This window comes from Pinus tabuliformis, chromosome 1_1, assembly GCF_031772625.1.
Source record: "Pinus tabuliformis cultivar Carrire ecotype Pingquan chromosome 1_1, CPIR1, whole genome shotgun sequence".
Lineage (NCBI taxonomy): Eukaryota > Viridiplantae > Streptophyta > Pinopsida > Pinales > Pinaceae > Pinus > Pinus tabuliformis.
This window is the reverse complement of record NC_142297.1, coordinates 244,731,719-244,747,059: the sequence shown is the minus strand read 5'-3', so window position 1 is coordinate 244,747,059 and position 15,341 is coordinate 244,731,719. Positions and strand designations below refer to the sequence as shown.

Sequence of the window (15,341 nt, the reverse complement as noted above, 5' to 3'; positions counted from 1 at the left end):
AGATTGTAAAAACATCAAAACATGATTGTCTATGCAATATTTGAGTTAACCTAGGCAATAATCCTTTCATATTCATAGATTTATCTCAATTGTGACTTGCTATTAATAGCTTTGGAGTAGAAGTGCCTATAGTTGGGTGGAATCCAAACATCTATAGCTAGTTGATATGGTTATTTGATAAAAATAAATGTTCCTATTGGAGCCTAGAATTTTTTTGTTAATTTTTTACAAGTATAGGGCCACACGAGAGGGATGAGGGGTGTGAGAGGTATGAGTAGAGCGAAGCACATGGTTGGCATAGGGAATATAGAACGACGTAGATGGATGTCAGGTAGGGAGGTGATGGTGGTGCCGAAGGATGGAAGGCGACGACAGGGGAATATTGACAATTAGGGTTTTGTAGGAGAAGGGAGTCGACTGAGGATGTCATTGTAGATTAAAGGTTGGAGATATTTTGCAGATGGAGGAGAAGGGGCAGAGTGGAGGTGTCTACTAGGCAGATATTTTGGAGGATAGTTACTATGCATGGGCCAGGTTGAGGAGGGAAACAAGAAATATATAAACAACTTGTGGGATAGTTGGAACCATTAGATGGAGTGGCGAGAAGTTTTGAGGGACTTCCAAGAAAGGATAAAGAAATTTGTTGAGGACATAATTGGGTTGGTGGTCAAATGTTGGACATCGAGCAGAAGAGGAAGCGACACTATAGAGTCTCTGTCTATTTTTATTTTGTGCTTGTGTACTATATGTGTTTGTATCTCTAACTGAAAAACGGTTTTGTTAGAATTGATAGTTATGGAGAAACCTTATTGTATCGTTCTTTCATAGTTTAAGTTTATGTTATGAGTTTAGGTTCTACCTTTATATGGAAAGGTCAGTGAGCTTGTTGAATTCTTGAATGTAATTCAACACATAATGCCTCTTTCTTTGATGCTAATATAAACTATCAAATGGATGAATTTCCTCCTATGTTTTGCATTGATATCTGAATGTGTAACTTATGCATATTAAATTCATGTACATTAATGAGTTTATATTAGTTTTGAATACCTATAATTGTGTTTAATGGTCTGATCATTTATAGTGTTTATGCTATATGGGACTTATGTATGCTGATTGATTCATTATTGTTTCAAAACTTAATAATATGCTTAATGGGTTGAATGGTTGCAACATAGATAGGGGGAGTAGATAATGTGTCCATGTTTTCATGTAAGAGGGAATAAAATTAGGTAAGTGTTGGCATAAAATCTAATGGTCGAAATCATAAATCATTGGAAATTTTGGTGTGTGGTCAGTTCTGACTGGAGCGTTGTTTGGTAGGCCGCGGAGTTAAAGATCTACGTAGTCTGAAGTACTAGGGTAATGGTAAAGTGTTTGTTAGTGGGAGTTTAATGTCACGGGTTTGTTGATGGTGTTGGACTCACCGAAATTCAAGGGGTCTCCCTGATATGAAGTCCCAATGAGACCTCACATCATTTTGTGTAGGAGTCCCATCCGGTATAAAGGTCTGGTTTCCAAATCCTTAAATATTTTCCTTGTCTCTATTTTTCAGCACAAGAGATTGATACAATGGTATCCTCAAAAAGGAATGGAGGTGTGCCTGGCGAGCGTGTAGTTGCAACTGTGTCGAGGTTCTTCTAATGAAAAGGGAGGATAAAAGTGAGCCTCTAAGTGAGAGGTAATAGTACCACCTAGGAAGACACACACATGAACCAGAAAGATCCGTCTAACATCCAGTAGAATAGTCCACAGTGAATGTGACGGTCATTACAACCAACAAATAAGGAAAGATCTACCTAATATCCCACGGAATAGTCCACAAGGGTGGGACAACAATAACAACCATTACAACACATTCTAAATAATATAAGCACTAAAATAACTGAAATAGTTCAACTATCTTAGTACATGTGAAAGCAAACATGAAATACAAACGTCCATAGAATTGTCTTACAAACATTCATAGTCCATGCATGAAGAACGTGCTCGCCTTAAAAGGCTTATGTTATTAAGAAAAAGTTACAAGACACATGTTTAAAATGTATATCACTAGCCCCAAAAGTGGGACATTGGAGCCACTCCTTGCTCCTCAAAGAACTAGCTGATTTCTCTAATTCCTTATGGGAGGAGCCAAGGTGAAAATTCCTTTGCTCATACAATGAGGGGGTATATATAACCAAGGGGTGATGCTTCCCCTTTGTGACTCTTTGACTACCCTCATGAATGTTCAACTTCCTATGACTTTTCAACTTACATGACTCTCCATATGTATGTGTGTCCTTGGGACTTCCACTTTACAATACATTTGAATACAATATACATGGTCCACAATAGTGATGTGGCATATGACCACTCATGACATGACATGACATGACACTACTGACATGGACTACTTGGTGATGTGGCAATGTCAAGTCACTATTGCTGCTGAGTTTTGGATGTCTTCTTGGATATGCTTTCTCTTCACCTTCGCATGGCTTGGTGATGCAGAGTCTTCAATGATCTTTAGTCTTGGATGGTAGTTGTAAACTTGTGTCCCTTTGTTTCCTCTTGATTTATCCACTTGTGAGTGATGAGGTTCATTAATAGGTATGTCAAAAGGGTCATAATGCGATCCTCCATCTTTAGAATTATCTCTTTCTCACATTCATTTAAAATTTTTGTTATATTATGCTTAGCGAGGAGGATAAAAGATGCGTTTCTATGTCATGTGGCCTAACATAGTTTAAATGTATGAATTGGGACAATTTTGAGATAATTTCAATGCAGGAGCTTGGAGTAGATAACATGGAGATATTATAAGAGGTTGTCCACCTCATGAACTCCTTCAAACCACCAAGATCACCACCTTTTCTCTCATCAACTCAGAGAGATTGGAAGCAAAGTAGGGCAGGGTCATTGGCAGCCAAGCCAGTGCAATTAAAGGAAGATCTAGATCTACCTTTCTCGATTTTTGGGAGACAAACATCTTTATTTTCTAGGGAGTTGTTGGTATATACACTTTTGTATAAATAAACATGCCAAGGAACTCATTAGGATTCAAATTTTGGTTGCAACTAAGAAGCTATTGAGCTCAAGCACTTGTGACTGCTATTTTTGACTTATTATGTGATGTATTTGACATTTCTGCAATGATAATGAGAATTTTCTTATTGATCCATCACTGAGTTAGTTCAGAGGGTTGAGGCTCTTGGGTTTGGGCCCAACCTTAGTAGCTTAGGTCCCTCTTCTTTATTGATATTCTTCTTTAGCTTAGAATTTTTATTAGTTGTTGCATTTTAATATAATATAATTCCTCAAAAATCCTGTGACTGTGCCTCTATCTCATCTCTCTCATGGGAGCCTGACTAGAGGAATCCACAATCATAGCCCAAAAAAATTATGTGATTATTTCTTGCTTATGATTTCTTGGAAAAGGATCTACATTAGTTATCTTGTTTCACATATGATTTTTGTAGCTTAGAAGTTAATTCATTACATAGATCAGAGTTTTTAGCATCAGTTATATGGTTTCCAAATTCAACTCATATTTTCCACTATTGGTTATAATATTTTGAAAATGAAAAGAAGAACATGAGCATGTGATGTTGCAGGACTACTGGACCTACAGGCAAGGGACCTTTTCACCATCTCCATCTAGGACTTCTCCACTCTCTTTTGATGAATCACAACAATTGTCTTGATCTCTGGTTTTTTATCACCATGAGCAGCCCTCTTAGTCCAAAATTGTCCTTCTTGAAGTGTTGATCTTATCTAGGAGTGTTTGTCACCTTCCATCCATACACCACAATATTCATACATCTTTCCATAACTTTATCCCATCATCCTTACCCTCCAAACCCTCTTGGAAAATTTCTTGTAGAATTTCAGGACTTTCTGTAGCAATACATGAATCCTGTAACATGCCTGTAGCAGCGTATTTTTGCCTTATTTTGACTTGTAATTCCATTTTATCTTAGTTTAGGAGTAGTTTGACCCCCTAGCTTGGACTCCATGATTAAAGATACCACCTAGGCCATTCCCTCCACTCCTTTTCCTTCACCACAATAGAAAATAGAATTAGTTTCTTCATCACAGATTTGGAAAATAGGACATTACTTTTTTTTTTCCATTGGAAAAATCATAATCTTTCATTATTATTGAAAAATTACATGTTGTAGATGCCTTCTGGCATATGCTGTAAACAGATTTCAAAAATGGTGCTTAGAAAATATGCAATGATCCTTGATCACCGCGCAGGGTGTATGGATTCAAGAAGTAACATGTGACACAGAAAGCTACAAAGACATAATTTACCAGAAGAGAAGTGGTGGCAAAGCATGTTGGAAATCCTATAGGCATGTTTCAACTTTTGTTTTACCCAGAATACAACAGATACCATAAAGCGGAGAATAGGAACAGATAAGAGTCACGCGGGGAAACAGTCTATCAAATCAAAATTAAATACGCCCGAGAAAGCTGAGGCAACAGCGCGGAATATCAGTGGAAACAACCACCGGCCGACTCACTGAGCTTACAGTCAAACACATTTCACCAACTGAGTAACCAACACAACAACATTTACTTCTTCATTTATTTCTCCCTGTTTTCAAGATCATTTACTTCTCCTTTAAAGTAGGTAGAATGAGTTATTACTAGATATTATCTCTTTGAGATATTTTTTAAACACTTTTGTACAAATACCTCCCCAAGCGAAGTATTTGGGGTTGGTGATACATTTCTTAGACTGCGTTGTAACTCTGAAAACCTTTTGAATACAAAAGCTGCTGGAATCCATTGTTGTTGGACTCTCTGGATGTGGAATTGATAACAGAGGACCATGTTACAGAATTCTTGAATCATCTTATGGATCAATAAGTTCTTTTACTTGTGTTTCCAGTTTCTGTGTTTACTATATCATATATGTTTCATGATTTGAATAATAGTGAAAAAAGAATAACTCAGAATTTGCTTGTTTGCACTCTGTGTTCAATCTCTGCTATTATTAATGTTTTCTTCAGAATTAGCATAAGCAGGAATTCTTAACTGCTCCTGTTTCCCCTGGTTCTTACATCTTGAATATTGGCTAAGGAATTCTTAACTGCTCCCTAGCAATAATCATCCACTTTCCCTTTGTCTGCATGATGAAGGATTCTTAATTGCCCTTCACCCACTGACTCCATCCCATATGATTCTAGCTTATAAATTGTTCCATGATTGATTACCTTGCTCTGTAGTACCACGCCCTGTCAAGGAAACCGCATCCAGCAGTTCATCCTCATAGACTCCATAAGCCCAATGGACTGAACTTCTCAGATTTACACCCCTGTTCTATTGAATATCACCATCCAAAAATCAAACAAACCCTTGTACTTCATAACTAGCCTAATATACTTCAAAACAAAGCTAAATTATAAAGAGAGAGTCCTCTCTGGATGCAGATTGGCTAGAACCTGCATCTAAAAGATTGGTCTGTCATTACCTCGGCCGTATTCCTTTTCTACAACTTTTGGGAATAAACTGAGTGATAACAGGGTTGTGTTATATTCTTTCCATGACTAGCCTCCCTAGTTAACTAGGCAGTTAGAGCGGGGGGGGTGTAGAGCCCCCCCTTCGTTTCACCGATTGCGCAGTGGGGGGATCACAGGGGATTTGAGGGGGCCAGTTAGCCCCCCTCTATGGTGTTTGGGGCAATGCCCTGGGGAATTTTTTTTTTGGACCCTATATTAGGTGGACAAACCTATGTATGGTTTTGTGCATGCTTTTCGCACATGGTTTTGGGCGCGATGGTTTTCGGTCAATGGTATTTGATGCTTCGACATGTATATATATGTATTGTAACATTGAAAGGAATATAATGAAAAAACAAGCTGGTAGTCCCGGTTTTGGGATCCAAGGGAAAATCTTTGTGTATATGTGTTTTATGTGTTATGCTCTCGCTTGTTTATTTTATGTTCTTAGAATTCGTATGCAGGTAGTTTCTGTACAGGGTTAAAACCTACATATGCGACTATATGTAATTTATCTTGTAATAATATTTGTAATGATGTAATGTACACATTAAAGGGGGAATTGGAATAATTCTTACAATAGTATATGGGTAAGATTAGTTTGTTGGTTCTTGAGTATTGTTGAGAGATTTTCTCAACAAGTAATTACTTGTTTGGAATATGTTGGATCTATTAGACATAATTATATACAAAGAATGAAATCAGTCAAAGCCCATATAAATCAGGATTTAACTATCAAATCTATTAACTATTTATGAAAATATAATAAAATTGAAAACCAAAAAATTACAAACCTTTCCTAGCTAAAATATCGGTTAAAACATGTATGTACGATAATTTACTTTAACCATAGTAATAAGTTATTTTTTATAAAATACCCCAAGGATTAGCTTAACCGGACAAATCCCCATTGTTAAATTACCTCACTGATCGGACGTCATAGGGTCAATTCTCCTTGACGCCCTTGGGGTTAGGTTTAGCTAATAAGCCCTGTGGGGGGCTTGACCCCCTTCGGGGTTAATCAACCCAGTTCTTTCCTATGGGAAAGACAATTAGTTTTTATAATAAAATATTCAATTAATATTAATTTTTAGTAAAGCATTAAATTAATAATTCATTTTTTCAATATCAATTATGAAATATTATTAAATATAAATTTATTGAATTTCAGGTTATTATTTAATAAATTAATTAAATTATGTAATGAAAATTATAATAATTTATAAAGTTTTTGGGACAATCACATCAAAATTCATTTGTTGACCAACAAGTGTGGTTCTTGATCCCCTTCAGCTCAGTTCTTTCCTATGAGAAAAACAATTATTTTTTATAATAAAATATTCAATTAATAGTAATTTTTAGTAAAGAATTAAATTAATAATTCGCTTTTTCAATATCAATTATGAAATATTATTAAATATAAATTTATTGAATTTTAGGTTATTATTTAATAAATTTAATTAAATTATGTAATTTAATATTAATTTTTAGTAAAGAATTAAATTAATAATTCGGTTTTTCAATATAAATTATGAAATATTATTAAATATAAATTTATTGAATTTTAGTTTATTATTTAATAAATTTAATTAAATTATGTAATGAAAATTATAATAATTTATTTATTGAATTTAGGCTTCTATATATCAAGTTTATTAAGAAGGTTTTTGGGACAATCACATCAAAATTCATTTGTCAACCAACAAGTGTGGTTCTTGATCCCCTTCAGGGTTCATTAGCTCAGTTATTTCCTATGGGAAAGACAATTATTTTTTATAATAAAGTATTCAATTAATATTAGTTTTTAGTAAAAAATTAAATTAATAATTCGTTTTTTCAATATCAATTATGAAATGTTATTAAATATAAATTTATTGAATTTCATGTTATTATTTAATAAATTTAATTAAATTAGGTAATGAAAATTATAATAATTTATTTATTGACTTTAGGCTTCTATATATCAATTTTATTAAGAAGGTTTTTAGGACAATCACATCAAAATTCATTTGTTGACCAACAAGTGTGGTTCATTGTCATGATTGATCATTCAACGACTATAAAAACAATTACTTTTGACCGAGGAAACGGTTGGAACAACTACATTTGACTAGACCAAGAGACAAGGAAAGAAATATTAATTAATTAATTAGTTCTTGATTTTAGACTTTTGTGGTCCATACTGATTTTGATAAATTCTTTTGGATTAATCACATCATGAGCTTTTGGTTGACGTTTCAGACCATGTGGTTCATCATCATGACAAAGGTGAAAAAATCAGTTAATCAGAATGTTTAAATAGCAAGGATGCATCTGTTCCAGAGTTAGCCATTAGGAAATAGGTGTTATGAATTAGCCGTTAAAAAATTAGTTGAATAAATTTATTAATGTTTTATTTTGATTTATTAATATTTTTAATTAAAATAATATTGAATTCAAAATTAGTTAGATTAATTTAATAATATAATAAGAATTGAATATTTGTAAATATATAATTAAAAATAAGTTTAATATGGTTATTGTTAAAAATGAATAATATTCGGGATTTCATTTTGGGGAGATGGGGCGTACGGGCTAGGGTTAGCAGATGACGCAACAATCTGGAGTTGCAGGCGGAAATCGTGGGGCAGAAGGCGAAGAAAGGCACAGCAGGCGGATTGAGCAAGGTAATCTCGAAACATTTGTGAATTAAGTGATAAGTTTTCATCAGAGAAACGAGGTTAAACATTAAAAGGGATAGACCTGAGTAGGAAATGGAAAATCAACAGGGGAGGGGAGAGATCCCCTCCTATAAAAATGTTGTAGCAGGTGAATCCAGTGCAAGCGAAATGCAGCGTAATCAGAAGGAAAACTACGCACCAGTAATGGGTAATCTATGGCAAAAGAGGATGGGTGGGAAATGCCTTCCAAGGGCACAAAAACAACCTAGATATGTCATTCCCTACAATAAACTTGAGGAATATAATTGCTACATGAAGGACCATGCACTGATATGTAAGTTCGTAGGGTATTGGCCAACTGAGAAGGAATTATACAGGTGTTTATCAAAGGTGGAGACCAAAAGGTCATATAGATCTGAAACTGGGAGCAAAAGGGTTTTTAACAGCCATCTTCGCGAATTTGGAGGACAAGGATAGGGTTTTCGAAGAAGGACCGTATTTTATGAACAATGCGGGCCTGTTTATGAAATACTGGGAAGAAAGATATAACCCAGAAAAAGAAAAAATGTTGGCCACCCCAATCTGGGTTAGATTGTTTGGATTACTAGTGGAATTTTGGGATCCTGAAATACTAGAGGGGATTGGGAAAACAATCGGGGGCTTTGTCAAAATAGCAGAAGCAACAAAACGAGGCAAATATACTTCATATGCAAGGCTCTGTGTTTACATGAATATATCAGAACCCCTTCCGGAATATATCGAGCTGGAATATCATGACGAAATCTGGCAACAACCAATAGACTATGAACATATTCCGTTCAGGTGCCGAAAGTGCCATGAGTACGGCCATCTATATAGACAATGTCCTCTGAATAAGGAGGAGGGGTTAAATAGAAATCAAGAGGAACACCAAAGAGATTCAGAAAAAATGGAAGAGGCAGATAGGGGCTTTCAACAGGTTACAAGAAGGAAGAAACAAGGCAAAGAGGGCTCCAAAACCCAGACACAAGAAAAGCCCCTTAATACAGCAAGTCAAAACAAGTTTCAAATCCTCCAAGACGAAAACGAGGATTATGAAGTAAACCTGGAGGATGATGAAGATCCTGGAAATACACCAATGGAAATCGTTAATGAAACTAAAGGAAAGGACACAAATACGGGGAAAACAGCTGAAGAACGGGCTGAGGGAAAGTCAGAAACAGTAACAATCCAATCCTAGATGGAAGTGGAAAGCCAGATGGAAAATGAGGTGGAGGAGGAAAAAATCATGAAACAGTTAATTCAGGAATGGAAAAACCTGGATAGCAGATTCATACCTGAGAAGCAGAAACAACTGTACAAAGAAGCATTTCAGAAGTACAAGGAAAAAAAGGGGGAGAACATGGATAAACAGATAACCATAGGAAACGAACAAGGGAATGGTCAGATGGGAATTGACGGCTCTGGCAAAAACAACAGGAAAAGAGGTCGGAAAACGTTGAGTGAAGCCATTCAGACTGTGGGAGAAACGTTGATAAACTCAGGCAAAGTGATACCTTTGTCAGAGGTATTCTTCCCCTCCTATCAAAAGTTTTAAATGATTGTCATCAGCTGGAATATTAGGGGTTTGAATAGTAAGGGAAAACAGAGGTATATGAAAGAGAAATTGAAAAAGGATAAGCCTAGTATTATGATTCTTCAGGAAACGAAAATTACAGTGCAGCAGTTGGAAGGAATAATCGACAAAAATAAGCTTCAATACGAAGTTATGGGGCAAGATGCTATTGGCTCTGCGGGAGGAATTTCAATTTTGTGGAACCCAAATGACATCATCCTAGAAGGCTGGACCAGTATGAATAGAATCCTTACAGGCATTGGTAGAATAGTAGGAACAAAAGAAAATGTAGTCATCTCAGGGGTTTATGGCCCACATTCCCCAGGAGAAAAAGAAAGCTTTATAAATAACATGAAAGTAATCCGTAGAATTTATCCAGAGGCTGCATGGGTTATAGGAGGTGATTTTAACTTAATCCGATCCCTAGAGGAGAAAAAAGGAGGGATAAGAAAGTCAGATCAATTCATGGATATGTTTAATGATATGATAGATGATTTAAGACTAGTAGACATTCAAACTATCAATGGGATCTGCACCTGGAACAATAGGAGGGGAGGCAAGAATCAGATAGCATCGAGACTTGATCGCTTCTTAGTATCAGAAGCTATTATGAACAAGGACGTTTTCATTGAAGCGAAGATCATGCCATCTCTTGGATCTGACCATTGGCCTATCAGACTAGAGGTGGATATTAAAAGAAATCGTGGAAGGAGACCGTTCAGATTTGAAGCTTTCTGGTTAAGGGACCCGGGATTCTTAAAGAAAATGGAAGAATGGTGGACGCAAAGTACAGTTCAGGGAAAAGGAAAGATGCATACTTTCCAACTGAAACTTAAGGAGTTGAAAGGGAGAATCAAGAAATGGAATAAGGAGGAATTCGGTAACATTATGGAAGACAAACAAAAACTGGAGGGAGAAATGGAATCAATGCAACAAAAGATAATAACTGAAGGTAGATCAGAGGAGAGCATTAGAGAAGAAGGGATAATTCTTGGAAAACTAGAGGAAAGGCGAAAGCAAGAAGAAGTTCTATGGAGGCAGAAATCAAGAATAAAATGGTTAAGGGAGGGGGAAAGGAACACAAAATTCTTTCATCAGGCTATGATTCAACACAGACAAAGAAACAAGATATTATCCATCAAGGATCAGAATGGTGATAGAGTAGTGGAGCAAGAAGGGATCGAGCAAGTGCTGGTGGAACATCATAAAGATATCCTAGCAGAACCTCAAGTTGACAGATCAGAAGCAATAAAGGAAATATGTTTGGCCATTCCTCGTTTAGTTACAGAAGACCAAAATAAGGCTCTGATAAGAGCTGTTAATTTAGAGGAGATAGAAGAAGTTGTAAAATCCATGAAAAAAGGTACTGCTCCAGGTCCAGATGGCTTCATGATTGAATTCTACCAAGCGGGATGGCATTTTCTAGGAAGAGAAATCCTAGAATTGATAGAAGAATCTCGAATGAACTAGAAGGTATGGCCTGCCATTAACTCTACTTTCTATGCTCTGATTCCTAAGAGTGATAATTTAGAAGATGCCAATGGTTTTAGACCCATAGCATTGTGTAATGTTATTTACAAGATAATAACATCCTTGATCGCCAAAAGATTGAAACCCCTGCTGGACAAGTTAATATCTACTGAACAAACGGGTTTTGTAGAAGGTAGACAAATCCTGGATGGCCTTGTAGTAACCCAAGAAGTTATCTACTCTTAAAAAATGAAAAAACAAAAGGGCATGATGATTAAATTAGATCTGTCGAAAGCTTATGACAGACTGAATTGGAAATATTTGGAAGAAGTCCTGGAAAGTTTTGGCTTCAGCAGGCGATGGGTAAAGTGGATTCATAGTCTAATTTCTACTCCGAACTTCTCCATTCTTGTTAATGGAACCCCCTCGAAAACATTTAATGCGTCTAGAGGAATTAGACAGGGAGACCCATTATCTCCGTTTCTTTTTTATATTGGCAGCAGAAGGCCTTGGTAGATTTATTAAAAAAGAACGGGCAGCGAACAAAATCAAAGGTTTACAGCTTTGGGGAAATAATTTGCCCTTAACTCATCAGCAATTCGTTGACGATATTATGCTATTTGGGGAACCAACTGTTAAGGAAGTGAGACAACTGAAGAGAATTTTGGACCTATTTGCTAAAGCTTCTGGACTGGAAATTAATAGGGATAAGTTCTGTGTTTTTATATTTAATACTATGGAATAGGTTAAAACTCATCTTATAAGACTGATGGGCTTTAAGAGAGGAGAGCTGCCTACGAAATACCTGGGGAATTTATTGGACTTCACATCCAAAAAATTGAAAAATTGGCAAGGAGTCTTGGACAAGTTGAGAAACAAAGTGGCGAATTGGGCTTTTAGAATGTTAAACATGGCAGGAAGGGTGGTATTGGCGAAATCAGTCCTCCAAGCTATTCCCATATATCCTCTGTCGATAATGGCAGCCCCTTTAGGAGTCTGTTCAAAGATTAGAGAGATCATAAGAAAGTTTATCTGGGGGGGAAAATCAACAGAAAAAATGGGCCCTAGTTTCTTGGAATCACCTAACAGAGAGGAAGGAAAAAGGGGGATTGGGTTTACGTGACCCGGAAAAACTCAACAAAGTTTTAGGAGCAAAGCTCTGGTGGCGATGGTTAAGAGAGGGTAATGACTTGTGGAAAGCCATTTGGAGACTTAAATATAATATGCCTAACACAATAGTTGACATTTTAAGGCAGAGAGAAACCCCCAAGGGTTCAACAATCTGGGATCTAGCTCATCAAAACAGGGATATAGTTGAGAACTATACATTCTGGGAGATTCGAGGCGGAGAGGAAGCCAATTTCAGGGATGACAAATGGCAGCAGAAGGAAAAAATGAACAAAATTCAGACGGTCCAACAGCTTCAGGAAAGAATAGAAGGAAATCGAAAATGTGTCAAAGACTATTGGAAAGATAATGAACTGGACGGAATCTGGAGAAAATGGATAGAACCAGTTGAATGGGATGGGGAGCTAAATCAAGAACAACAAGAAGCTTATATGAAAGAGGTGGATTCCAGGAAAATTAGAGCTCGTACTGGAAGGGACCTTCTTAGATGGGGGAACTCCATGAAAGGATCTTTCACCATCAAAGAGGCATACTACTTAGCGGACACGCAGGCCATATATGAGGAGAACCTAGATTGGAAGATTATTTGGGGAAGCAACTGGTGGCCGAAAGTATCCCTATTCATATGGCTTGCAACTAAGAACAAGATTTTAACTTGGGACAGAATTCAAAAAAAAGGCTTCAGTGGTCCGTCGAGATGCTGTCTCTGTAATACTGAAGAGGAGACCCGAAACCACCTTTTGATTAATTGCTCGTTCGCTAACTTTGGATGGATACAAGAAGGATATTCGGCAAATCTGGGATAGGTCCCAGAGGCTTTAACGCAATAATTTTCCAATGGAATAAAGAGAAATTCCAATGTAAAGTTGTTAGCAGAGCTTGGAATCTTATTGCAGGCTTCGTGCTATGGATGATATGGAAAGAAAGGAACCGCCGATTGTTCCAGAACAAAATAAAGGATTCGAAAATGATATGGAGACGAGCGGTCAATCTAATGAGGGAAACAATCCTGGTAGAGAAATGGGATGTGGAGGACTGGAAGGCAAATCAAACTGAGGAGATGATCCTGAACAGTTTAAACTTAAAATATGAGATGGTGTATCACAAGCAGAACATCAGACATAATGTGCGAATCCAAAATTCAGATAAATTTAGTTATCCCAGAGATAACTTCATCAAATTAAACTTTGATGGAGCATCGAAAGGGAATCCTGGCAATGCTGGTTTCGGTGGCATATTCCGCGACAGTCAGAAGCAGGTAAGGTGGATTTATGCTGATTGGGGCGGAGAAATGACGAATAACGAGGCTGAATTTTGGGCGATCCACCAGGGGCTGCGAATTGCAATCCGAAATGGTTACACAAACTTGGAAATAGTTGGTGACTCCCAGATCGCGGTTGAAATGTTGAAGAAGCTTAGCAATGGGAGAGATTGGGAACGAATTACAAGCAGCTGGAGAACTGCTGGAATTGTCCAAGAGATAGCGGATCTATTAAAAAGGATAGAATACAAACTAGTTAATCACGTTAGGAGGAATGGGAACCGCGCGGCTGACTTCATGGCGAACTGGGGATGTAAAGGACGAGGCAGCATTGTAGACAACCAATGGAAAGCGGTGTGTGACAGCAGAGACTGGGCAGACTTGGCAAAGATCATAAATGAAGATCATGATCAGGCAACGAGCGAGAATGCTGGGATTAATGAGCTGGATAGGTGAGCGGGTTTGGAGATCTCGTTTAATGAATGCAGGTCAGTATGGACAGAGGATTGATATGATGGCAGGGCAAAGTGCAGTACATCGGCGGCGTGCGTGGAGAACGTCTCAGGATCACCCCCATTGTGATATAATAAATGCGCGCGATCGTAGAGGATGGTGGAGCGGCATGTCAGATCCTCAGACAACAAATGTTAATCATGGAATGATGGCCAGAAGAGGCATCATCCTGGAAAATAAACGGCGGCAATGCAACGCCAATTCAGTGGCATACATCGAGGGCGGAAAGTTGATAAATACCCAAACGGGCAAGGAAAAGCAGCTGATTAGTCTTCCCCCAACTCTGCGAGCAGAGGTCAGCACAGCAGTGAGACAACGAGACAAGAGAGTTTTTAATCGGCACCAGAGTATACCCCGCGACATAATCGGAGATAGCATGGAAACCAGGATGAAAACCAGGGTGGCAGAGGAGCTGTATAGTGCAGTCGATAAGAGCAGGGACCGGAAAGGCAAGGCAATTGCGACAGAGGAGCACCCGACCGAGATTTTGGAGATTGCGGACGAGTCTGAGGAGGAGGAACCCCGATGCGAAGCAAACAGGAGGTCTAACGCACAGGGCAGATTAGCAGAAGGTGGGAACCAGCAGCCGAAAGAGGACCACCCAGCACCGCAGGTGGAGAGAGTAAGGCGATACGACATGAGAAGAAGAGATAGGGGAACGGGAAGTAGGGTGGATACGGGCGGTAAGAGGGGTCGGGGGCAGAGCAGGAAGGAAGACGAGAAAGGCGAGAACTCCAAGCAGGAAGCGGGACCAGCCAAAAAAACGAGGAGGTCGATGAATCAGAGAATTCATCGGGCGGAGAGGGCTTATCAGCAGAATACAAATCCAGAGGTTAGAAGAATTATGCAACACTTGGAGGAGGAGTCTCTTCAAGGCCAATCTGATGAAGAAATGGAGGACTGGGAATTCTTGCTGCATGACCCAGGCAACACCAGGGGCAGAATGTCTCTGTTCAAACAATCTCTTCATATTTACTGGGTAATGAAAAGGTTACTGGCAAAAGCATTAGAGCAAGTTGCTACTGAGATGGTGGAGATTGCGCAGGGTGGCCCTGATTTGCGTAGGGAACTGAGTTTCATCCGCATTGCTTTGGAGAGGCAAGAGGAGAAATTAGATGAATTACACCAGCTACTGAAGGGAGCACATCAGGGTGCAGATGGAGGAGCAAACCAACAACCTGCAACTGAAGATGTCTGACAAAAGATATGTATAGGAAAGCTCA

General features: G+C 38.0%; 2 protein-coding genes across 2 annotated transcripts; both read left to right on the top strand.

Moving 5' to 3' along the window:
* The first annotated feature begins 8,079 nt into the window (after nucleotides 1–8,079).
* LOC149212440 (uncharacterized) lies at nucleotides 8,080–11,216 on the top strand. Its single transcript, XM_089388688.1, has 5 exons — nucleotides 8,080–8,158; nucleotides 8,530–9,343; nucleotides 9,461–9,698; nucleotides 9,834–10,756; nucleotides 10,862–11,216. Exons 1-5 carry the CDS (start codon nucleotides 8,080–8,082, stop codon nucleotides 11,214–11,216), a joined length of 2,409 nt encoding a protein of 802 aa, XP_089244814.1.
* A 1,223-nt stretch (nucleotides 11,217–12,439) lies between these two features.
* On the top strand, nucleotides 12,440–13,150 carry LOC149212439 (uncharacterized). The gene has a single exon (XM_089388687.1). It carries the CDS (start codon nucleotides 12,440–12,442, stop codon nucleotides 13,148–13,150), a length of 711 nt encoding a protein of 236 aa, XP_089244813.1.
* The last annotated feature ends 2,191 nt before the right edge of the window (nucleotides 13,151–15,341 follow it).